General features: G+C 40.1%; 1 protein-coding gene across 1 annotated transcript in view; it reads left to right on the plus strand.

Annotated features, from left to right (window-relative positions):
* spock2 (SPARC (osteonectin), cwcv and kazal like domains proteoglycan 2) overlaps nt 1–25,956 on the plus strand; it is a 53,743-nt gene that overhangs the window by 24,218 nt on the left and 3,569 nt on the right. The window contains exons 3-8 of the mRNA XM_054798099.1: nt 11,859–11,973; nt 12,089–12,194; nt 16,565–16,673; nt 16,747–16,887; nt 23,236–23,454; nt 24,928–24,990. Coding sequence (XP_054654074.1) covers nt 11,859–11,973; nt 12,089–12,194; nt 16,565–16,673; nt 16,747–16,887; nt 23,236–23,454; nt 24,928–24,990 — 753 coding nt within the window. The remainder of the gene's footprint in view (nt 1–11,858; nt 11,974–12,088; nt 12,195–16,564; nt 16,674–16,746; nt 16,888–23,235; nt 23,455–24,927; nt 24,991–25,956) is intronic.

The raw sequence follows: 25,956 nt of genomic DNA on the forward strand, positions 1-25,956 counted from the left end.
ATGAAATCATTTTTAGCAATAAATAATATTTTTAAAAAAGTTAATCTATTTTTTAATGAAATTATTTGAAATAAATGAAATGATTGTGTTGCAAGTCAGCATTTTGGAAATGCATTTGATTTATTTGGATTACATTTTTTATATATTATGGTATATCATTTACATCTAACATATATAATATTTGTTTTATGTATTATTCATATATGTATATACAGTAGTACCTCGCATAACGTAAACCTCCTTTTGCGTAAACCTCCTTTTGCGTGAATAAGCAAAGAAGAACTGTTTGAAAGGCATCCACTCGTGGCAGCGGTGTTAATTCCATGACAGGAGATATGTGATGTTGCACATATCGGTATCGGTTGATATCGGTATCAGAAATTGAGAGTTGGACAATATTGGCATATCACATATCAGCAAAAAAGCCAATATCGGACATCCCTAGTATATATATACAAAAATGGAATAAATCTACTATATAATAATATTTTTTCTTATAATATTTTATTATAATATATTTTATAACAATCTAGGTATTTTTACATTCATTTTAATAATAAACAAAATATGTCAGATTTTACAGTAGACCCCTGCTAATGGCAAAACACTGACACAATAATCCTTTGTTTATCACAGTTAACTGGTTCCTGGCCCGACTGTGATAAGTGAATTTCTGCAAAATAGGAAAATGTTGTATTTTCTTAGTTACAGCATAGAAAACCTGTTTGAGACCTTCTAAATGTGTTTTTTAACATTATTAGAGCCTTCTAGACATTAAATAACACCCCTATAGTCACTGTTACACTCCTATTACCCAATAGAGTAGACATAATAAGAGAAAATAAGACATACAAAACATGTTTACCAACTTCTAAGTATGCTTTTTAGTATTATTAGAGCCCTCTAGACAAGGAATAACACCCCTATAGTCACTGTTACACTCATATTACCCAATATGCCGTAGTAGACATAACAACAGAAAATAAGACATATGACAGTAATCCCTCGTTTATATCAATTAATTGGTATCCGATGGTGATAGGTGAATTTCTGCCAAGTAGGATTCCTTATTTCTAAATGGAATAATTAAAAATTTGATATGAAAATGTAATATCGCGATCATTGTGACCACACTGATGGCTGCTTCTCCAAGAACACACAGCAGAGAGACACTTTTAAACATTGGCAGGGTTCACCATAAACTTTCATTCAGCCTCTCAGACTTTGCCTTTCTTCTGCGCCGGGAGAACGCAGCAGCCTGCGGCTCTGGTGTGCTGAGTACCCGGCGAGCAAAGCAGCCGAGGCGGAAACGAGGCAAGAGGGCCGGCCTGCATGCTAGGCTAAAAGCTAGAGCGACTAGGCCACCACTATCAAGCCTGCTGCTAGCCAATGTTTGCTTTCTTGAAAACAAGATGGACGAGCTGAAAGCAAGGATTACAGCTCATCGTTAGATCAGGGAATGCTGTGTGCTCACCTTCACAGAAACCTGGCTGACGGAGGATATACCGGACTCGGCGATCCACTTGGAAACATTTGCCGCTTACTGGAGAGATTGGACTTTAGCGTCTGGTAAACACAGAGGTGGCGGCATCTGTGTTTACGTAAACAAACGGTGGTGCACAGACGTACAGACGATGGAAAAACACTGCTCACCGGACATTGAGCTGTTGATGGTGAAATGCAGACCTTTTTATTTGCCTCGTGAGTTTAGCGCTGTGTATTTAACTGCTGTTTACATCCCACCACGAGCTAACACCACTAACGCACTGGGCCTCCTGCATGACGTCATCGATAAACAAGAAGACCAAACACCCGGACGCTGTATTCATTATATCTGGCGATTTCAACCACTGCAACCTCAGGACTGTCCTCCCCAAATATTACCAGCATGTAAGCTTTCCCACGAGGGAAAATAACATCCTGGACCAAGTCTACAGCAACATGAAAGGTGCTTTGAAGGCTGTTCCAAGACCCCATTTTGGAGAGTCCAACCAAATCTCCATATTCCTTTATCCAACCTACAGATAAGTCCTCAAACAAGCTCCCCCAGTAAGTACAGCAGTTAAAGTGTGGAATGAAGAAACTGATCAAGTACTTCAGGACTGCTTTGGCTGCACAAACTGGGATGTGTTTAAAACTGCAGCGGGGAGGGAAGATTGTACTGTTGATTTGGATGAATATGCTTCTGCTGTTACTGGCTACATTAGCACATGCATAGAGACTGTTACCACCACCAAGTATTACAGAAAATACCCTAACCAAAAACAGTGGATGAACTGTGATGTAAGGGCTAAGCTACGTGCTCGTTCGACTACATTTGTCATGGGCACCACTGAGGACTACAAAAAGGCCAGATATGACCTGAGGAGGTCCATACGAGAGGCCAAAAGACAGTACAGGGCTACTATTCCACCTCAGACCCTCGGCACATGTGGGCGGGGCTCCAGCACATCACAGACTGTCGACAGCGGAGTAGCGTAGCCACGTCCAGCCAAACCACACTTCCTGATGAGCTGAACGAGTTCTACGCCCGCTTTGACACCCAAACTCCTGATGAGCAGAGAGGGTGGCTGGACTTGGGGAGCACACAGGACTCACCTCTCATGGTGGCATCAGCTGACGTGCGCAGGGTTCTGAACAAAACAAACCCACGAAAAGCAGCAGGCCCAGACAACATCTCAGGACGTGCACTTCGGGTTTGCTCATCAGAACTAGCTGATGTGCTTGCTGACATATTTAACCTGTCGCTTGCACAAGCATCTGTACCGACCTGCTTTAAGTCCACCACCATAGTGCCCGTACCCAAGAAGAGCAACGTGACCTGCTTGAATGACTATCGCCCTATAGCACTCACTCCTATTGTTATGAAGTGCTTTGAAAGAATAGTCATGACCCACATCAAAAAGAGCATCCCGGCAACTGTGGACCCTCTACAGTTTGCATATCGCCAGAACCGGTCCACGGATGATGCAGTCAACACTGCCGTCCACACAGCCCTTTCTCACCTACAGGGCCAGGACACATATGTCAGAATGCTATTTATAGACTATAGCTCTGCTTTTAATACAGTCAGCCCCCACAAACTAACAAATAAGCTCCTCACACTCGGCCTATCACCCTCCCTCTGTAACTGGGTGTTTAACTTTCTAACAGGCAGACCCCAGTCAGTCAGAGTCCACAATCGCACATCCAGCTCAAGAATTGTGAGCACTGGGACCCCACAGGGGTGTGTGCTGAGTCCGCTCCTCTACACGCTCTTCACCTACGATTGCGTGGCCTCCCAGAACAACACCAGCATCATTAAATTTGCGGATGACACTACAGTCATCGGACTGATCACTGGTGGTGTTGAAACATCATACAGAAGAGAGGTGGCGGACCTCATAGCTTGGTGTCGTGATAACAATCTCCTTCTCAATACAGATAAGACCAAAGAGATGATCATTGACCCAAGAACAAGGGAAAAGGAGCCGCATAGACCCCTGTTTATTGATGAGACTGAGGTGGAGAGGGTGAAAACCTTCAAGTTCCTTGGCACACACATCAGCGAGGACCTCACCTGGTCTCACAACACCCAACAAATTCTGAAGAAGTCCCAAAGGAGACTGTACTTCCTGAGAAGACTGAGGAAATTTGGCATGTCCACCACAATCCTGAGTTGCTTCTACAGATGCACTATGGAAAGTGTCCTTACCGCCTCCATCACTGTTTGGTACGGTAACTGTACAACACGTGATAGGAAGGCACTCCAGCGGGTGATCAAGACCTCACAGAACATTGTTGGGGCAGCCCTCCCCTCACTGCAAGACATTTATAAAACTAGAGTCCTACGAAGAACACACAACCTCATCAAGGACAGCACACATCCACAACACTCATTATTCACACTCCTACCGTCAGGCAGACGCTACAGGAGTTTGAAGTCCAGGACCACAAGGCTGGCAAACAGCTTTTACCCACAGGCCATCAGGCTTCTCAACGAAGCACTCACACACGCCGCACGCAACACACACACACACTCATAGCACTTTATTCATTTATTTGTATTATTTATTTGTATTAGTGTCTCTTCTGTTGTTGTTACTTAATTTATTGGTATTTATGTTTCTTATGTTCTTATTCATTTTCTTGTGTTTTCTTTCTTTTTTTGGGAGAATGAACATAATAAGAATTTCATTGCATAGTAGAACTGCCTGTTTTACTGTGCATATGACAATAAAAACGGTTGAATCTTGAAGAAATGAGCAGTGCGACCAGTCCGTACGGTCATCAGTCATGGTTTTACCATCATTTTAATTTGAAACGGTGATACGAACCGTAGGGAGTGTTACCGCGGCTAATCGTTACATCCCTACTCACACCTTAGCATTGGGAGAGTTGTTCTTCTTATGTACTTCCTGTTCTGCACAGTACTTCCTGCGGTGGCTATTGTGTCGTCAGTGTAAGATTACTGACACCTAGTGACCAGTGTAGAATACTACATATCATCATAACGTCTTTGAGTGCATCTTCTGAATGCCTTCTGTTTATATTTTTATGCTTGAAAATGCTTCATTTAGACAGAGAACACGTAACGTTAGCTTAAATATGCATGTTTTTGACTATTAATAGGCCGCATTTGACCACAAAACAGCGATGATTTATTAATATACTTTGGAAAAACAGTGGCAGAGTGAAGCTGTGAAATTGAAAGCACCAAGTGGCAAGGGATTGCTGGACACCCATAAGAATGTGTATTTTTGACACACGGCTTGCTCCACCTCCTCCGAACCCCTCCCTGGTGGTAGCTTGACGTTGACGTTGGGATTTCGGATCAACAGTTGCAATAAAAGTGAGTAGACCTGAGATTAGATTGAGCAGCAGCTTTCTGCCGTTCCCGTTGTTTGCTAGCAACAAAGGCTTTGCACATGGCATCTGTGTTATGTTTTTATAACTGAGAGAAAAAAATAGAGTGAAAACATGACCGAAATTTGCGTTATTTAAAAAAAAAAAAGCTTGTTCAAATGTGCCATAGAGTGCTCAAAATAGCAACATTAATGTAAACAATTCATCCCAATGGGATGTCTGGTAGAATCCATGACCCTTTGTTGAACTGGACCCACACAGTCACTCGTGTATTGTGTTGCACAGGCGTGCATGTGCGCCTGTGCGTGTGCGTGTGCGTGTGCACATGCTGGGGTCACACTCTGTCTACTCCTACAGCAAAAAAAAAAAAAAAGGCTGAGTGATTGTTGCGTTCTCTTTTATCTGCTCGAGCAGATTTGATGCGCCTCCCCAAGGAGATGCTGAGCATTGCCTCTGCTATCACTCATTCTTTTATTTCTTGCTTCATCCTTTGTATTCTTCTTTCTCTGTTTGAATCTGCTGCATACAGGCCGTGTCTTCAGCTCTGCAGCAGCAGCCTTAATTGAGCCCCCGGCACGCCGAGTTATGACATCTAAAGTCGTGTCGTCAGCACTCGTGGGCTTGATTTGCAGCTTAAATGAAGTGCTATGAATGGCAGAGTCCATTAGCACAGTGTCTGAAAGCTTAATGAAGGGCTAATTATGCTTTGCACTAAAAGACCAAAGAGGCAAGTAAAAGCATTGAGGGGAGGATATGCCAGACGTGGCAGCCAACATGAGTTGATTTCATCGCAGCCACAGTCTCAAAAATAGACACTTTTATGGACGTCTCAATTACTCATGTTTATTTGCTAGGGGCGGGATTTCAGTGGTCTAAGCTACATGTCCCTGTGTGAAAAAGTGATGGCCCCTAAAGCTAATAAGTGGTTGGGCCCCCCTTAGCAGCAACAACTGCAATCAAGCGTTTGTGATAACTTGCAATGAGTCTCTTCCAGCGCTGGGGAGGAATTTTGCAGAATTGTCGTCATTCAGCCACATTGGAGGCTTTTCCTTTTTAAGGTCATGCCACAGCATCTCAATAGGATTCAGGTCACGACTTGGACTAGACCACTCCAAAGTCTTCATCCATTCAGAGGTGGACTTGCTGGTGTGTTTTGGATCATTGTCCTGCTGCAGAACCCAAGTTGCTTTCAGCTTGAGGTCACCAACATTCTCCTTCAGCAGAATTCATGGTTCCATTTATCACAGCAAGTCTTCCAGGTCCTGAAGCAGCAAAACAGCCCCAGACCATCACACTACCACCACCATATTTTACTGTTGGTATGATGTTCTTTTTCTGAAACGCGGCGTTACTTTTATGCCAGATGTAATGGGACACACCTTCCAAAAAGTTCAACTTTTGTCTCGTCAGACCACAGAGTATTTTTCCAAAGGTCTTGGGGATCATCAAGATGTTTTCTGGCAAAATTGAGACGAGCCTTAATGTTCTTTCTGTTCAGCAGTGGTTTTGGTCTTGGAACTTGTTTTTGCCCAGTGACTTTCTTATGGTGGAGTCATGAACACTGACCTTCACTGAGACAAGTGAGGCCTGCAGTTCTTTGGATGTTGTTGTGGGGTCTTTTGTGACCTCTCGGATGAGTCGTCCCTGCGCTCTTGGGGTCGTTTTGGTTGGCCGGCCACTCCTGGGAAGGTTCACCACTGTTCCATGTTTTCGTTATTTGGGGATAATGGCTCTCACTGTGGTTTGCTGGAGTCCCAGGGCTTTAGAAATGGCTTTATGACCTTTTCCACACTGATAGATCTCAATTAATCTTGGCTACGTTTTAACACGGGGGGGACCAATCAATTTTCCACACAGGGCCATGTAGGTTTGGATTTCTTTTCTCCCTTAATAATAAATAGTTTCATTTAAAAACTGCATTGACTGAAATGTTAACATTTTTTGGATGATCTGAAACATTTAAGTGTGACAAACAAGCAACAAAATAAGAAATCAGGAAGGTATGGTTATGGTTGTCTGCACCCATGTCTTCTGACTAGAACTAATAGCATTCTAATCAAGCCAAGGACCAACAACAAAAAAGAGAAGGTGACCTAAATCGTCGCTCAATCAGCACGAGGATGTGACAAGAGCCTGCAGGCCTCCAGATGGACGCCTGGTGGAAGTTTGTCAAGGCTTTCGTGTAAATTAGCATTCAGGCGCTGCGTTGGATGTCCCCACTGAAGGCGGCGTGCGTGTTGAGGGAGGGCGGGGTCAGGCTCATTTGCACTGGCTTCTTGCTACAGTAGAGTCCATTTATCAATCTCGCCACTGGCGAGCGCTGATTGAATCACCTGGTCAGCGCTGCGGCTGACCAATCATTTGGACTTGTAAGAACACCCCCCGCCCCCCCGACATTGACCGGTACCTTTTTTCTTTTTCTTTTTTTGTTTTTTTAAACCCCAAGCTTATCAGAAGCAGAGAGGTCAGCTTGATTGGTGCAATCGATCAATCGGCCTCACGTTGCCGCAAAAGATAAGACGCGTCTCCTCAGGATGCACAGCCGCACTCTCACAGAGCTACCGTCTATCAACCTGTTCATTGCGTTTATTATCAAATCACATCATCGTAGTTCGCCGTGGTGTAAGCAGCCGCTCTCAGCCAGTGGGTTGCGAGTCTTAATCTTGCGCTTTTATTATGAAGGGTTTTTTTTGTTATATTTGTCAGTAGATTCATTCAATCCAGTCAATAGTTACATTCAACAACATAAGATGTTGAATGTGTCAGCCCTGTCTGTTGTTGAGCCTTAAAGTATTAGCTGCTAAAGTGGAATGTGCATTAGTTAAAATGACCGAAATAGGGCAAAAACTGTAAATCTGACATGTTGCCATGAATAAGCGTGTTACTACATGCTCACAGCATGGATGGAAAACCATAAAACCTTTTTAGAGGTGTTTATCGAGGGCTTTATAGGTGGAACAGGTGAATCCCATTATGTTGCGTTATTAGCTGCCTCGTGCTCGCAGTTTCTCAATATTTGGAACGTACCGAAAAGCGAAAGACTTGTGTGTTCACGTCTTTTTTTTACAGAATGGGGCATTTTTTTCCATATTTCGTGATGGAAACAAAGATTGCGTGTGTAAGTACCAGTAGTTTAGTGATGTATACATTTTTTTTTTCTTTGTTATATTGATAAGTTAAACAACTGTTTTATTTTATTATGGTAAATGTTTTGTAATGAAGACAAACTAAAAATGACAAATTATTGTTGTAAACTGCCTGGAACTGAAAGAAAATGTATATTTTTTCAAATTAATGTTCAATACAGTCGTCCCTCTTAATAATAACAAAATAAATAAAGTGTGCTCTTTTGTGGTTGGACGCAGCCAATTATTAGTATTTAAGCAGGTGTACACATATTTTTGGCATAAATGAAGCATTTTCATGCATTAAAAAAATCCAACTATAAGGCCTTCAGAAGAGGCATTCAAAGATGTTGATGTAGTATTGTAAACGGACCACTCGGTGTCAGTAACGTTACTGTAATGTCGGGTGAGACACACAAGCACCAGACTTGATGGGCGGAACAACAGGCTTCTGTTGCAGCTTTCAATGATCTCCCAGCAGGCACAACAATCCCGAACTCTGAACCCCCGACGTCACTTCCTGTCCGCCTGCCACTCAGCTCCCGCACGGAACAGCAACATGCACGAGCATGACTCTTATTTTCTCTTATTATGTGTACTATATAGTGTAAAAGGAGTGTAAAGGTGACTATAGGGGTGTTATTTCATGTCTAGAGGGCTCTAATCATGTTAAAATCTATATTAAGAAGGATTTTTTTATGTCTTTCTATGTCTTACATGTCTAATTTTCTCTTTTTATGGCTACTATATTGTGTAAAAAGAGTGTAAAGTGACTATGTGGTGTGATTTCATGTCTAGAGGGCTCTAATCATGTTAAAAAGTGTATTAAGAAGGAATTTTCTATGTCTTGTATGTCTAATTTTCTCTTATTATGTCTACTATATTGTGTAAAAAGTGTGACAGGTGACTATAGGGGTGTTATTTCATGTCTAGAGGGCTCTAATAATGTTAAGAAGTATATTTAGAAGGTGGTAAACAGGTTTTCTGTGCTCTAACTACAAAAATATTCCATTTATAAATAAGCTTAATCAGGACTGGATTGTGCCAAAGCGTCTAATTAGGGGAGCTTTTCTGCCGCTGTGTGCATTAGTTTAAAAGGCAGCAGGCACGTAAGTGGTGCTGCAGGATGGAGGTAGGACGGAGGACACACGGCAGCAGCGACGACGCAAAGACAAACGTCTTGAAGGCAGCGACGCTGACATGATTGCACGGCGAGCGCCAGCCCAGAAATGACTCCTGGACCGCCGAGAGCCTGTTGCTATAGAAACGTCCTGGTCGCCGGCGCCTCTTTAATCCGTGGAAGCCAGTTAAGTTAACACGAGGATAGCGTATGCTCCTCGTGTGCAGCTGGCAAACGGCGTGATAGACGTATTTCCCAACGCTTTCGTTTGTTGCCCTGCAGGGCACGGATGCTGCATGGCTCTACAGGATGGTTTGCAGAGCCATGCACCTCGCTGCCTGCTCCTGAGCGCACGCACTCATCAGTCACGCAGGGTTAGTGATGTGACAGGAACGCTATTATTATTATCATTATTATTATCAATATGCCATTTGAGCGGTATTTTAGCACACTCTACATGAAAATTCTTCTTTTTTTTCTTCTTTATTTTTTGGTAAATGTTTTATGACTTCATTGTGAGTGTTTGTTGTATTTTCCACGTTTTTACTGTGTTTGTCTCTTGCCTTGATTTTTATTTTTCAGTTTTTTTTGTTTTACTGTGCTTGTTTTAATTGGTTGTATTTATTATTTGTATTTATAGCTTTATGTGAAACCATCGTTATGTTTTGTCTTTTCTTTCTTTCTTTCTTTTTTGAAATTCTGTTTTTAAAAAGGATTTTTCACTTGAATTTGTATGTTGCTATTCTAAAGTATTTGATCTTATTTGTGTTGTGTATGTATTACGTGTATTTTTGGATTTACATTTTTTTAATTTCTATAAATGTTATGTTTACCATTTTTAATGTTATTAGTTTTAGGAACGCTTTTTACAAATGTTTTTTTTAATAAATGTTAACATTTTATATCTTTTTATTCAACATAAATTTTTATAAGTGTTGAGGTGGCGTACCCCTCAGGACAAGCGGTATAGAAAATGCATGGATGGTTTTTATTTTATTTTATTTTATTTTTAATTGTATTTGTGTTGGGCCGCATGGTGGTCTAGTGGTTAGCATGTAACAGCCTGGAGATCGGGAAGACCTGGGTTCGATTCTCCATTGGTCATTTCTGTGTGGAGTTTGCATGTTCTCCTTGTGCGTGCGTTCACTCCGGGTACTCTGGCTTCCTCCCACATTCCAAAAACATGCATGTTAGGTTAATTGGTGACTCTAAATAGTCCATAGGTATGAATGTGAGTGTGAATGCTTGTTTGTCTTTATGTGCCCTGCCATTACCTGGCCACCAGTCCAGGGTGTACCCCACCTGTCGCCCGAAGTCAGCTGGGATAGGTTCCAGCATACCCCCGCGACCCTAAAGAGGAGAAGCGGTATAGAAAATGGATGGATGGATGGATGGATTTGTATTTATTTGTATTTATTTATTTATTTTTTAGGAAGATGAGCTATATAGAAAATTGATGAATTGATGAATTGATTTATTATAATTATTTGTTTCTTTGTTTTTTTTAGGAAGACAAGTGGTATAAAAAATTGATGTATTTTTAAATTTTTATTTAATAATTGTTTTTTTTAATTTCATTTTAATTTAATGTATTTTTTAAATATTAAGAATTAACTTTTTTTTTTATACAGTAGACGCCCCTACAACGTAAATAATCCGTTCCGAGAACCTTTATGTTATGTGGTTTTTATGTTATACGAAGTGTAAAATACATGTAAATAGCCTAATCCGTTCCAAGATCTTCCCAAACTCACCCCTTTGGCTCTTCAAAATATTCAAAGTCCACCAAATATGGTGGGAAAATATAAGAAAATGTTAGCATAAACATAGTAGAGTAACATTCCAATATAAAATAAGGTAATAAATAAGATTACTGTAAATGAATAAAACTGAAAAACAAAAACAATCCTACCGTTCACGAGATGTCTTGATCAGGAGCGCAAGTGGAGGCAGGAAGGAGGAGGAGGACTAGCCTGAGTCGAAACGCGACTCAAAGAGTCTAAGAGTCAGCTGGTCTCACAGACAAACGCACACGCACTACACGATAATGCTGTGTGCAAAATTTTAATTTGTAACTTAACTTAATTGTTTAAGTTAGTTTCAGGGGGACTACGAAGAGGAAGGAGGTTGAAGGGAGAAGCCTGTCTCTCACACAAACTCACGTACGCTCTGTATAACTCAGCCAATGAGATGAGAGTGTAGGCGGTGCCCCGATAATCAGCCAATGAGATGAGAGCGGAGGCGGTGCACCGAAAATCAGCCAATGAGAGCGTGATGCGTCAGAAGGCGTCACCAAGTGTTAGTCTGAACTTGCACCGACTTGACGCTTTATGTTATATGGAATTTCTTCTGTAATACGAAGCAAACACTTTACATAAATTCTTTACGTTCAGTGGCGTTTATGTAAAAGGAGGTTTATGTTATGCGAGGTCCTACTGTAATTGTTTTAAATACATTTGTATTGGAAATGCATCTTGACGTGGACCGTACGGACAAGTGGTGGGACACATACGTGTCCACGTCACTTCCAGGATGTGAATATAGAAAAACAAATGGAGTGGGGGTGTCCAACTAGGAAAAGGAGGCATAGAATTGTCCCAGATGTCTTAAGATGAAGCCTGACGGGTGGCTCAGGTGGTTTGGAGCGTTACCTGTGCTGACGTGGTTTGTGCTGATCGCACAACAGCGCAAAGAAAAAGAGGCGATTGAATAGTTTGACAGCGAAGCGTCAACAAAGTCATCCTGTTGTTTTGTCTATGATTTGCTAGACGTGGACACCACCAAGGACCCCTGTCAGAAGGTGAAGTGCAGCGCACACAAGGTGTGTATCGCGCAGGGCTACCAGAGAGCCGTGTGCATCAACCGCAAGAAGCTTGAGCACAGGTGAGCTTGTGTGTGTGTGTGTGTGTGTGTGTGTGTGTGTGTGCGTGTGTAGAATATTGGGAACATTTTCCCACGTGAGTTGGAGGCTGAAGCGAAGTGTTTGTGTGTGTCGCAGACTCAAGCAGCCTGCTCTCAGGTCGTCTAACGGCGACTGCCAGCCGTGTCCTATCTCCTCCACCGGGCCCGTGTGCGGATCTGATGGACACAACTACGCCTCCAAGGTGCACCCGTACACTAATACGCTGCCTTTTAGGACGCCACTCATGTTACCATACGTGCTTCTCTTAGAAAAGGCCCAGTTTTGCTTCATTGGCCACAATATTAAGTATCTGATACGTACGTATGTCAATAAAAATTCAAAAAAGATTAGTTTTCATTTGAATGAACAACTAATAATCTCGTTCACAATCACAAGTCGTACATGTGGAAGGAGTTGACTGGCGTGATCTTTAATTTAATTAATAATTCAACACAGAACAAGGTTGGAAGATTTTAACAATATTAGAACAATAACATCCTGATATTCTCATTTTAAAAAGCTGTCATTTGTCCCCCAAAAAAGTATTTTATAAAAAAAAATACTAACCTGACAAGAATATGAAGATGTTTTTTTTAAAAAGTCTCAATTGTACAAGAACAAGGTCATATTGTGAGGAGAAACTAATAATAATGATAATAAATAATACAATGTTGAAATAATAAACCATATAACAAAAATAAGTCACAGTTGCACAAGAATCTACAAAATTAAGGAAAAAACACAACATTTTACGAATGTAATCTCACAAGCCGAACATTCAAATATTACCTGAATAAAATCAAATAAAAAGATAAAAGTCTCACTAAATCATAAGAAAAAAGTCACAATTCCACATGAATAAAGTTGCAAATTACAAAAAAAATTGGCATTTTCTGACAATAAAATCCTAATAGGATGATTTAAAAAAAAAAACATGTATTTTTTTCCATGAAAATGAAGCATTTTACAAAAAAATATGTATATATCTAATGCTAACATGACAAGAATAAAGATAAAAAGTAAGTCTAATAAGTCTCAATTGGACAAGAATAAAGTAGTATTGTGGGAAAAAGTAATAATAATAATAATAAAATATTATAATCTTAAACGTTTAAAATCCAAATATTCTATGAATGAAATGTGTAATTTTTAAGGCTAAAAGTCTTAACTAAACCACAAGAGAACAGTCACAATTCCACAAAAATAAAGTTGCAAATTACAAAAAAAAATACATAATTACTTTAACATCCTAGTATTAGGATTTTTCTTTTTAACTGTATTTTACAGAAAGAAAATACTAACAAGAATAAAGTTTTTTTTAAGTCTCAGCTGTACAAGAATAACGTAATATAGTGGGAATAAGTAATAAAATAATAATAATAATAAAATGAAATAAATCTTACAAGCTTAAAATCGAAATATTATGCAGTAGTAGTAGTAGGAGTAGTACTACTACTTTTCTCAAATATTGTAATTTTTCCTGAGAGTAAAATAACAACTTTTAAAAAAATAGATAATTTTTCCATCATTTTATTGCTACAAGAAAAATAATTAGAATTTTACAAGCATAAAACAAAACATTGGACTAAATTTGTCCTACTATTAGAAAAATAGTTTGATTCTTACAAGAAGAAATAATTCACAGGAAAAAAAAGACCTAAATTAGAAGCACAAAGTCACAATTCCACAAAATAAAATGTGTTTTTTCCTCTTCTACTTTTACCGGAAAAAGTCTTCATTTTGTGAGAATAAAATAAAAATAATTTAAGAAAATAAATCATTTCAATAATTTAAGAAAAACATTTTTTTTCAAGATTTCACTTTTAATGCTTTGGAGAAAAAAAGTGGAATTTGCCAAACATAAAGTTTTCATGTTATGTGTTTTAATGTCATGTTTTACAAGCCCAAAATGTGAATAAAACCCCGCAGGTCTCACGTTGTCCTGCTGGAAGACAAACAAGATTCTTCTGAAATGAAGTTTGATTATTAGAAGATAAAAAATAATAACCAATAAAGTTGTAATGATGTTTAAAAAGGCAGTGGATACAGTATGACCTGGTTAGTAGTAGACATGACCTGGTTAGTAGTAGACATGACCCGGTTAGTAGTAGATAGGACCTGGTTAGTAGTAAACAGGACCTGGTTAGTAGTTGATAGGACCTGCTTAGTAGAAGATAGGACCTGGTTAGTAGTAGACATGACCTGGTTAGTAGTAGATAGGACCTGGTTAGTAGTAGACATGACCTGGTTAGTAGTGGATAGGACCTGGTTAGTAGTAGATAGGACCTGGTTAGTAGTAGACATGACCTGGTTAGTAGTAGATAGGACCTGGTTAGTAGTGGATAGGACCTGGTTAGTAGTAAATATGACCTGGTTAGTAGTAGACATGACCTGGTTAGTAGTAGACATGACCCGGTTAGTAGTAGATAGGACCTGGTTAGTAGTAGATAGGACCTGGTTAGTAGTAGACATGACCTGGTTAGTAGTGGATAGGGCCTGGTTAGTAGTAGACATGACCTGGTTAGTAGTAGACATGACCTGGTTAGTAGTAGATAGGACCTGGTTAGTAGTAGATGGGACCTGGTTAGTAGTAGACATGACCTGGTTAGTAGTAGATAGGACCTGGTTAGTAGTAAATAGGACCTGGTTAGTAGTAAATATGACCTGGTTAGTAGTTGATAGGACCTGGTTAGTAGTAGATATGACCTGATTAGTAGTAGACATGACCTGGTTAGTAGTAGATAGGACCTGGTTAGTAGTGGATAGGACCTGGTTAGTAGTAGACATGACCTGGTTAGTAGTAGATAGGACCTGGTTAGTAGTGGATAGGACCTGGTTAGTAGTTGATAGGACCTGGTTAGTAGTTGATAGGACCTGGTTAGTAGTAGACAAGACCTGGTTAGTAGTAGACATGACCCGGTTAGTAGTAGATAGGACCTGGTTAGTAGTAAACAGGACCTGGTTAGTAGTTGATAGGACCTGCTTAGTAGAAGATAAGACCTGGTTAGTAGTAGACATGACCTGGTTAGTAGTAGATAGGACCTGGTTAGTAGTAGACATGACCTGGTTAGTAGTGGATAGGACCTGGTTAGTAGTAGATAGGACCTGGTTAGTAGTAGACATGACCTGGTTAGTAGTAGATAGGACCTGGTTAGTAGTGGATAGGACCTGGTTAGTAGTAGACATGACCCGGTTAGTAGTAGATAGGACCTGGTTAGTAGTAAACAGGACCTGGTTAGTAGTTGATAGGACCTGCTTAGTAGAAGATAGGACCTGGTTAGTAGTAGACATGACCTGGTTAGTAGTAGATAGGACCTGGTTAGTAGTAGACATGACCTGGTTAGTAGTAGATAGGACCTGGTTAGTAGTGGATAAGACCTGGTTAGTAGTGGATATGACCTGGTTAGTAGTAGACATGACCTGGTTAGTAGTTGATAGGACCTGGTTAGTAGTAGATATGACCTGGTTAGTAGTAGACATGACCTGGTTAGTAGTAGATAGGACCTGGGTAGTAGTGGATAGGACCTGGTTAGTAGTGGACATGACCTGGTTAGTAGTAAATATGACCTGGTTAGTAGTTGATAGGACCTGGTTAGTAGTAGATATGACCTGGTTAGTAGTAGACATGACCTGGTTAGTAGTAAATAGGACCTGGTTAGTAGTAGGTATGACCTGGTTAGTAGTGGACATGACCTGGTTATTAGTGGATAGGACCTGGTTAGTAGTGGATATGACCTGGTTAGTAGTAGACATGACCTGGTTAGTAGTAAATAGGACCTGGTTAGTAGTAGATAGGACCTGGTTAGTAGTGGACATGACCTGGTTAGTAGTGGATATGACCTGGTTAGTAGTAGACATGACCTGGTTAGTAGTAAATAGGACCTGGTTAGTAGTAGGTATGACCTGGTTAGTAGTGGACATGACCTGGTTAGTAGTAGATATGATCTGGTTAGTAGTAGATAGGACCTGGTTAGTAGTAGATATGACCTGGTTAGTAGTGGATAGGACCTGGTTAGTATAAATAGGACCTGGTTAGTAGTAGATAGGACCTGGTTAGTAGTAAATATGACCTGGTTAGTCGTAGATAGGACCTTTTTAGTAGTAGATATGACCTGGTTAGTAGTAGATAGGACCTGGTTTGTATAAATATGACCTGGTTAGTAGTAAATATGACCTGGTTAGTAGTAGATAGGACCTGGTTAGTAGTGGATAGGACCTGGTTAAATTAGAAAAGTGTCACAATCAAGAAAGACTGTGGGAACTTTCTCGGGGGGGGGGGGACAAACGTGTGAAGGCGAATGGAATGAGGTGGGCTTGGGAGTGGTTAGGGGGTGGGTTATTGATTTGTCCTTGCTGACCTTGTGCAGGTGAAGGCTGGATTGGAAGTCTGGCAGGAGGAGGAAGGAAGGCGTACAGTCGCCGCCCTCATAAATATTTCACCCGTGTCGCTGCAATAAGTCATTCCGCTTCACCTTCCCGCGCCCTTGTCCACCTTGCAAGTGTGTGTGTTTTCACGTGTGTGTGTATGTGTGTGTGTGTGTGTGTGTGTGTGTGTGTGTGTGTGTTGTTCAGTGCAAGCTGGAGCAGCAGGCGTGTCTCAGCGGCAAGGAGCTGACCCTCAAGTGTTCCGGTCTCTGTCCGTGTTCCACCTTGGCGCCCACCACCAAGGACAGCAAACGCGGTGAGAATATGATCGATGAACGCGACGGTACACACGTGGCGTTCCTCGTCTCACTGTGACGTGGCGCCTGCAGAGACTTGCACTGGACAAGATCTGGCTGACCTGGGCGAGCGTCTTCGGGATTGGTTCCAGCTCCTGCAGAGCAACGCCAAGCACAGCAACAACAGCGACAGCAACAGCGACAGCAAGCATGGAGCCAAGAACACACCGTCAGGTTGCTACTACGACTACTAATACAACTACTACTACTACTAATACTGCTGCTGCTGCTACTACTACTTATACAACTACTACTACTACTAATACTGCTGCTGCTAGTACGACTACTAATACAACTACTACTACTACTAATACTGCTGCTGCTGCTACGACTACTAATACAACTACTACTACTACTAATACTGCTGCTGCTGCTACTACTACTTATACAACTACTACTACTACTAATACTGCTGCTGCTACTACGACTACTAATACAGCTACTACTACTACTGCTAATACTGCTGCTGCTGCTACGACTACTAATACAACTACTACTACTACTACTATTACTACTACTGCTGCTGCTAGTATGACTACTAATACAACTACTACTATTACTACTATTACTACTACTGCTGCTGCTAGTATGACTACTAATACAACTACTACTATTACTACTATTACTACTACTGCTGCTGCTAGTACGACTACTAATACAACTACTACTATTACTACTATTACTACTACTGCTGCTGCTAGTATGACTACTAATACAACTACTACTCTTACTACTACTACTACTACTGCTGCTGCTGCTCAGTGAATGCTGTCTACATTTTTCTTAGCATCCTGTCCACTTGGATTCCTTTGCTAGTCACTTGTTGCCGATTCCTGACAGCCCACGGCAGGCTGACAGCACAATAGATGTATTTATCTCCATCAATAAAATATCATGGGCACAAAAAAAGGAAAAAATATGACACTACTTTGAGAATAAAATAGTAAATATTAAATGAATAAAGTGGTAATATCTTGAAGTTGCAATATTACATACTTGTGGTTTTATGGCCAAGTAGAAATTATGAGACGAGTCATAACTATGAGATGAAAAATGTAAATGACGAGAGTCATAATTAGGAGATAAAAAAAGTTAAAATTAGGAGATAAAAGTTGTATTTATGAGACAAAAAGTCGAATTGATGAGATAAAAAGTTTAAATTGACATAGAAGTCATAATTCATAAGTCATAAAAGTTGAAATTATGATATAAAAAGTTAAACTTATAAGATAAAAACTCAAAATTAGGAGACAAAATGTCGAATTTATGACATAAAGTCCAAATTATGACATAAAAATCATAATTCTGAGATAAAAAGTTGAAATTGAGATAAAAAAAAGCTGAAATTATGAGATAAAAAGTTGAAATTACAAGATAAAAAGTCTTATTTATGAGATAGAAAGTTGAAACGATGAGATAAAAAAAAGTCATAATTATGAAATAAAAAGTCAAAATTGAGATTAAAAATTGAAATTATGAGATAAAAGTCAAAATTCTGAGATAAAAAGTCAAATTTATGAGCGAAAAACCACGTGTGCCGCCTTCTTCATTGGAGCCTTCTGCACATGTGCAGTTTGTATCTCAGAATTTCGACTTTTTTATGACAATTCTGACTTACCGTTCTTTTCTTTCAGTGGCGGAATATGACAGGAAGAAAAAGTACTTCTAGGAAAGTAGTCAGAATATTGCAAGATTTTAAAAATATTTTCACTAGAATGAAGCTGTAATATGACAAGAAATAAAATAGCAATTTTATGAGAATAAAGTCCAAATATTACAAGAAAAAACTGTACTAGAATGATGTTGACAAGAAAATTAGCAATTTAATAGGACAAAATTCAGAATATTACAAGAAAAAAAACAATTGTTGTAGAATGACAAGCAAAAATTTAAATTTTATGAGATCTAAGTCAAAATATTACCAGATTTGTTTTTAAGTTTTTTTCCTAGGACAAAGTTGTAATATGACAAGAAATGAAATAGCAATTTTATAAGGATAAAGTCACAATATTAAAGAAAAAAACAATTACACCACAATGACGTTACAGTACGACAGGAAAGAAAAACAATACTAATTTTACGAGAATAAAGTCAGAATATTACAAGACGTTTTTTTACTAGATTAAAGTTGCGATATGACAAGAAAAAATAGAGTAATTTAATTACAATGGAGTCTGAATATTAAAAAAATCAAATAAACTGTACTAGAATGAGAAGTCACAACATTACAAAATATTTTTTTGACTTTACGAGAATGAAGTTGCAATATGATAAGAAATGAAATAGCAATTTTATGACAATAAAGCCAGAATAAAACAAGAAACAAAGAAATTGTACTAGAATGAAGTTGCAATATGACAACAACAAAGAAACAGTCATTTTATGAGAATAATGTCAGAATATTCCAAGATTTTTTCATGTATTTTTACTAGCATAAAGTAGTAATATGACAAGAAATACAAAAGCAATTTTATAAGAATAAAGTCATATTACAAGAAAAAAAAACAGTTGTCGTAGAATGACGTTACAATACGACAAGAAAAAAATAGTAATTTTATGAGAATAAAGATTCAAGATTCAAGAGAGTTTTATTGTCATGTGCATAGTACAACAGCAGTTATACCATGCAATGAAAATCTTATTCTGTTCATTCTCCCAAGAAAAGAAAGAAAACAAATGAAAGAATAAGAACATAAGAAACATAAACACATAAACATATATACCAATAAATTAAGCAACAACAACAGAAGAGACATTAATACAAGTAAATAATACAAATAAATAAATAAATAAAGTGCTATGAGTGTGTGCGTGTGTTGCGTGCGGCGTGTGCGAGTGCTTCGTTGAGAAGCCTGATGGCCTGTGGGTAGAAGCTGTTTGCCAGCCTTGTGGTCCTGGACTTCAAACTCCTGTAGCGTCTGCCTGACGGTAGGAGTGTGAATAATGAGTGTTGTGGATGTGTGCTGTCCTTGATGAGGTTGTGTGTTCTTCGTAGGACTCTAGTTTTATAAATGTCTTGCAGTGAGGGGAGGGCTGCCCCAACAATGTTCTGTGAGGTCTTGATCACCCGCTGGAGTGCCTTCCTATCACGTGTTGTACAGTTACCGTACCAAACAGTGATGGAGGCGGTAAGGACACTTTCCATAGTGCATCTGTAGAAGCAACTCAGGATTGTGGTGGACATGCCAAATTTCCTCAGTCTTCTCAGGAAGTACAGTCTCCTTTGGGACTTCTTCAGAATTTGTTGGGTGTTGTGAGACCAGGTGAGGTCCTCGCTGATGTGTGTGCCAAGGAACTTGAAGGTTTTCACCCTCTCCACCTCAGTCTCATCAATAAACAGGGGTCTATGCGGCTCCTTTTCCCTTGTTCTTGGGTCGATGATCATCTCTTTAGTCTTATCTGTATTGAGAAGGAGATTGTTATCACGACACCAAGCTATGAGGTCCGCCACCTCTCTTCTGTATGATGTTTCAACACCACCAGTGATCAGTCCGATGACTGTAGTGTCATCCGCAAATGTAATGATGCTGGTGTTGTTCTGGGAGGCCACGCAATCGTAGGTGAAGAGCGTGTAGAGGAGTGGACTCAGCACACACCCCTGTGGGGTCCCAGTGCTCACAATTCTTGAGCTGGATGTGCGGTTGTGGACTCTGACTGACTGGGGCCTGCCTGTGAGAAAGTTAAACACCCAGTTACAGAGGGAGGGTGACAGGCCAAGTGTGAGGAGCTTATCTGTGAGTTTGTGGGGGCTGACTGTATTAAAAGCAGAGCTATAGTCTATAAATAGCATTCTGACGTATGTGTCCTGGCCCTGTAGGTGAGAAAGGGCTGTGTGGATGGCAGTGTTGACTGCATCATCCGTGGACCGGTTCTGGCGATATGCAAACTGTAGAGGGTCCACGGTTGCCGCCGGGATGCTCTTTTTGATGTGGGTCATGACTATTCTTTCAAAGCACTTCATAACAATAGGAGTGAGTGCTATAGGGCGATAGTCATTCAAGCAGGTCACGTTGCTCTTCTTGGGTACGGCACTATGGTGGTGGACTTAAAGCAGGTCGGTACAGATGCTTGTGCAAGCGACAGGTTAAATATGTCAGCAAGCACATCAGCTAGCTCTGATGAGCAAACCCGAAGTGCACGTCCTGAGATGTTGTCTGGCCCTGCTGCTTTTCGTGGGTTTGTTTTGTTTAGAACCCTGCGCACATCAGCTGATGTCACCATGAGAGGTGAGTCCTGTGTGCTCCCCAGGTTCAGCCACCCTCTCTGCTCATCAGGAGTTTGGGTGTCAAAGCGGGCATAGAACTCATTCAACTCATCAGGAAGTGTGGTTTGGCTGGACGTGGCTACGCTACTCTGCTGTCGACAGTCTGTGATGTGCTGGAGCCCCGCCCACATGCGCCGAGGGTCTGAGGTGGAATAGTAGCCCTCCAGCTTCTGTCTGTACTGTCTTTTGGCCTCTCGTATGGACCTCCTCAGGTCATATCTGGCCTTTTTGTAGTCATCAGCGGTGCCCATGACAAATGCAGTCGAACGAGCACGTAGCTTAGCCCTTACATCACAGTTCATCCACGGTTTTTGGTTAGGGTATTTTCTGTAATACTTGGTGGTGGTAACAGTCTCTATACATGTGCTAATGTAGCCAGTAACAGCAGAAGCATATTCATCCAAATCAACAGTACAATCTTCCCTCCCCGCTGCAGTTTTAAACACATCCCAGTTTGTGCAGCCAAAGCAGTCCTGAAGTACTTGATCAGTTTCTTCATTCCATACTTTAACTGCTGTACTTACAGGGGGAGCTTTTTTAAGAAGTTGTCTGTATGTTGGATAAAGGAATATAGAGATGTGGTCAGCCTTTCCAAAGTGGGGTCTTGGAACAGCCTTCAAAGCACCTTTCATGTTGCTGTAGACTTGGTCCAGGATGTTATTTTCCCTCGTGGGAAAGCTCACATGCTGGTAATATTTGGGGAGGACAGTCCTGAGGTTACAGTGGTTGAAATTGCCAGATATAATGAATACAGCGTCTGGGTGTTTGGTCTCGTGTTTATCAATGATGTCATGCAGGAGGCCTAGTGCATTAGCAGCGTTAGCTCGTGGTGGGATGTAAACAGCAGTTAAATACACAGCGCTAAACTCACGAGGCAAATAAAAAGCTCTGCAGTTCACCATCAGCAGCTCAATGTCCTGCGAGCAGTGCTTTTCCATCGTCTGTACGTCTGTGCACCACCGTTTGTTTACGTAAACACAGATGCCGCCACCTCTGTGTTTACCAGACGCTAAAGTCCGATCTCCCCGGTAAGCAGCAAATGTTTCCAACTGGATCGCCGAGTCCGGTATATCCTCCGTCAGCCAGGTTTCTGTGAAGGTGAGGACACAGCATTCCCTGATCTCACGATGAGCTGTAATCCTTGCTCGTAGTTCGTCCATCTTGTTTTCAAGAGAGCGGACGTTGGCTAGCAGCAGGCTTGGTAGCGGTGGCCTCGTCGCTCTAGCTTTTAGCCTAGCATGCAGGCCGGCTCGCTTGCCTCGTTTACGCCTCGGATGCTTTGCTCGCCGGGTATTCAGCTCACCAGGTCCGCAGGCTGCTGCGTTCTCCCGGCGCAGAAGAAAGGCAAAGTCTGAGAGGCTAAATGAAGGTTCATGGTGAACCCTGCCGATGTTCAAAAGTGTCTCTCTGTTGTAATGTACTGCGTGAGTGTGTGGAATGTCCAAAATGAACAATAAAATAGCAAAAAATAGAAAAACACGGGAGAGTGTCACAGAGACGTCTGCCACGGAGGGCGCCATCTTTCACCGTCAGAACATTACAATTTTTACTTCTTTTTTATACTTTAGTAGAATGATGTTACAATATGACAAGAAATCAAATAGAAATTTGATAACAATAAAGTCAGAATATTAGAAGAAAAAACCCCAATTGTACTAAAATGACTTTCCAACATGACAAGCAAAAAATACATTTGATAAGAATTAAGTCAGAATATTACCAGATTTCTTTTTTTTCACTAGAATGAAGCTGGAATATGACAAGAAATAAAAAAGCAATTTAATGAGAATAAAGTCCATCTAGAATATGACGTACTAGAACGACGTTACAATACGACAAGAAAAAAACCTCCTTTATATTGCAAGAAAAGAAAAGGTAATTGAATGAGGATAAAGTTGTAATGTAAGAAAATGTTAGTAGAACCAAGTGAAATATGAACGAGTGAACTATTTACATCTCCTTCCAGGAATGAAAGAAACTTTGAGCACCATTAAAGGTTCCAAAGAGTACAGGTGATGTTCCGAGCCACTTTTTTGCACATTTAACGGCCACGCAAGTGTAAAAAGAAGTAAAGCGAGTGACTGTAGCAGTAAAATCATTTTGCTGGGAACCTTTGAAAGTTGTTTTATTTCCACCATTTTCCTTCCTTTGGACGTGGTGCAGCATTAGCAGCATTAGCATGTTTAGCTCTCATCTCCGAAGCAAATGAAGATCTTACGATGTCCAACCGGCCGATACGAGCGTGTTTGTGTGTTCAGTGCTGGACAGGAGCCTGGTGGCCAGCTGCAAGGACTCCATCGGCTGGATGTTCTCCAAGCTGGACACCAACAACGACCTGTACCTGGACCAGGCCGAGCTGGCCGCCATCAACCTGGACAAGTACGAGATCTGCATCCGCCCCTTCTTCAACTCCTGCGACTCCTACAAGGACGGCAAGGTGTCCACCGCCGAGTGGTGCCTGTGCTTCTGGAGAAAGAGTGAGTGCCGCGCGTCAAGGAAGGAAAGGTTGCCTCTTGAGTGTGTTGGCCCGCAATTAATCCATTCATTAAACACTTCATGTTTTAAGGCTGGAAAAGCCCTCAACTTTATACGCTTTATACACTTTTCTCAGACATTTTCTCACATTTCTCTCTTGTTAAACTCTCAAAGTTCACATCTCGCTTGCATTTTACTGAAATGATGAAGTGGCTCACGTGTATTTCACTCCCCTGACCGCGCCTGTTCGGCTGTACCGTAGCCTTTTTAAAACATATTGCTCCTGTCGTCCTATTTTCTTACGACAATGAAGCGGTAATGTTAGGTGTCGCACATGTCAGAGGGGAAGCACAGCTCTTCAGGAAGGAAGGAAACGTTCTTCTTGCTTCAGGCAAGCTTCTATTGATGCAAGGTGGCAGCAAAACACAGCAGTTGAGCTCAATACAGATTAGCATGGCTAGCCCTTGTCGCTTCAGCCTTCCTGACCCCGCCCCCCTTTCCACAGCACAGATTTCGACAACACACCGTAAATTTACCAGAAAAACTTGCAATATTGCGACAAAAAAGTCGTAAATTTACGGCTTTTTTTCTTGTCAATTTACGACTTTATTCTCGTAAATTTAAGACTTTTTTTTGTGAATTTAAGACTTTTTTCTCATAAATTTTAATCTTTTTTCTCGTCAATTTACAACTTTATTTTCGTAAATGTACAACTTTTTTGTCGTAAAATTACGACTTTTTTTCTCAAAAATTTGTGACTTTTTTCCCGTAAATTTACAACTTTATTCTCGTAAATTAAAAACTTTTTTTTTCGTAAATTTACGACTTTATTCTTGTAAATTTAATTTTTTTCTCATAAATTTACGACTTTATTCTCGTAAATTAAAAACTTTATGTCTCGTAAATTTATGACTTTATTCTTTTATTCTCAATTCTTTTTTCTGTGTATTCTGTGTATTTTTCTTGTGTATTTTTTCAATGTGGCCCTAATACTCTGTCGTATGGTTGTAATTTTACAAGGATAAAATTGCAATATGTGAAAAAACTAACAATAAAAAAGGGCTAATATTGATAAAAATCACAATTTTTATTTGTAAAATTACAAGAATAAAAGTTTGCACAAATTCCATTCGAATTGAGTTGTCACTTTCTGAGAAAACCTTGTCTATTTATGAAAAATTAATTATAACAAGACAAAAATCGGAGGAAAAAATGTAGTAACCATCCAAGCATAAAATCATAACATTCCAAGAAAATATTTCACAAAAAAGGGCATAACATTTTATAAGACTACAGTTGTAAAAGAAAAATGTTGCAATTATACAAGACTCAAGACGTAGTAGGACTAGAAAAAGATATATTTACAAATAAAATAGTTAATTTAACAAAAAAAAGCCAGCTTTTTGCCAGGAATAAAGTTGATTTCGAAGTAAGAAGTAAGTGAAATGAGTCAATGTGTCCTTGTGTGTCCCTAGAGCCCCCCTGCCTCACCGAGCTGGAGAGGATCCAAGTATTAGACGGCGGGAAAAGAAAGTTCGGTGAGTACGCTTCCATAAAAACAAATAAAACATCAATAAATGAAAGGATAGAATCCGTCTTTATTGGCTGAGGGTTTTAATGGAGCAGATCCCCGACAGGAGGCGAGGATTACGTCTTGATCAGGCTTATGGATTTGAATTTGATACGACACACGAGCAGGAAAAGCCGCCCAGAGTGCGTGTAAACGTGTGTGTAAGTGGCCAAGTGTGTGTGTGTGTGTGTGTGTGTTTGGACTTGTACGCAGTGCAGATTTTAGCTGGCTGGCTGACTGGGCTCTGAGTCAGGATTCTGCAAGGACACGGGGGTGGGGGGCAGACTGCCAGACCCACTTTCAGTTTGGAAACACAGCAGAAGCTTTTTCTTCACTCTTATTTGTCTTATTTGCTTCTTGGCTTGCATGAATATGCGCCAAATAAGAACATTTAGCATCTTCTGCCCTTCCACTGCAACATATTGGATGTTCACTTGTTGCTTCACGCTTTTCGCAAGAGCATTTTGGCTCGGAAAAAGCTTAACGTTGCAGAGAAATCACAATAAATAGAATAAAGTTGTAAATTTATGAGAAAAAAAACTAAATTTAGGAGAATAAAGTCATAAACTGATGAGAAAAAAGTTGTAACTTTAGGATAATGTCATAAATTTACGAGAAAAAAATGGTAAATTTAAGAGAATAAAGTCGGAAATTTAGGAGAATAAAGTTGTAACTTTACAAGAAAAAAAGTTGTAGATTTATGAAAATAAAGTCGTAAATTTACATGTAAAAAGTTGTAATTTAGGAGAATGAAGTCGTAAATTTAAGAGAAAATTTGTAAATTTTGGAGAATGCTGTAAAATTTAGGAGAATAAAGTTGTACATTTCCAAGAAAAAAAGTTGTACATTTAGGAGAATAAAGTCAGAAATGTAGGAGAATGAAGGCGTAAACGTCATCAAATATGAGAATGAAGTGTGAGTATGAGGAGTGATG

Source organism: Dunckerocampus dactyliophorus, chromosome 14, assembly GCF_027744805.1.
Source record: "Dunckerocampus dactyliophorus isolate RoL2022-P2 chromosome 14, RoL_Ddac_1.1, whole genome shotgun sequence".
NCBI lineage: Eukaryota > Metazoa > Chordata > Actinopteri > Syngnathiformes > Syngnathidae > Dunckerocampus > Dunckerocampus dactyliophorus.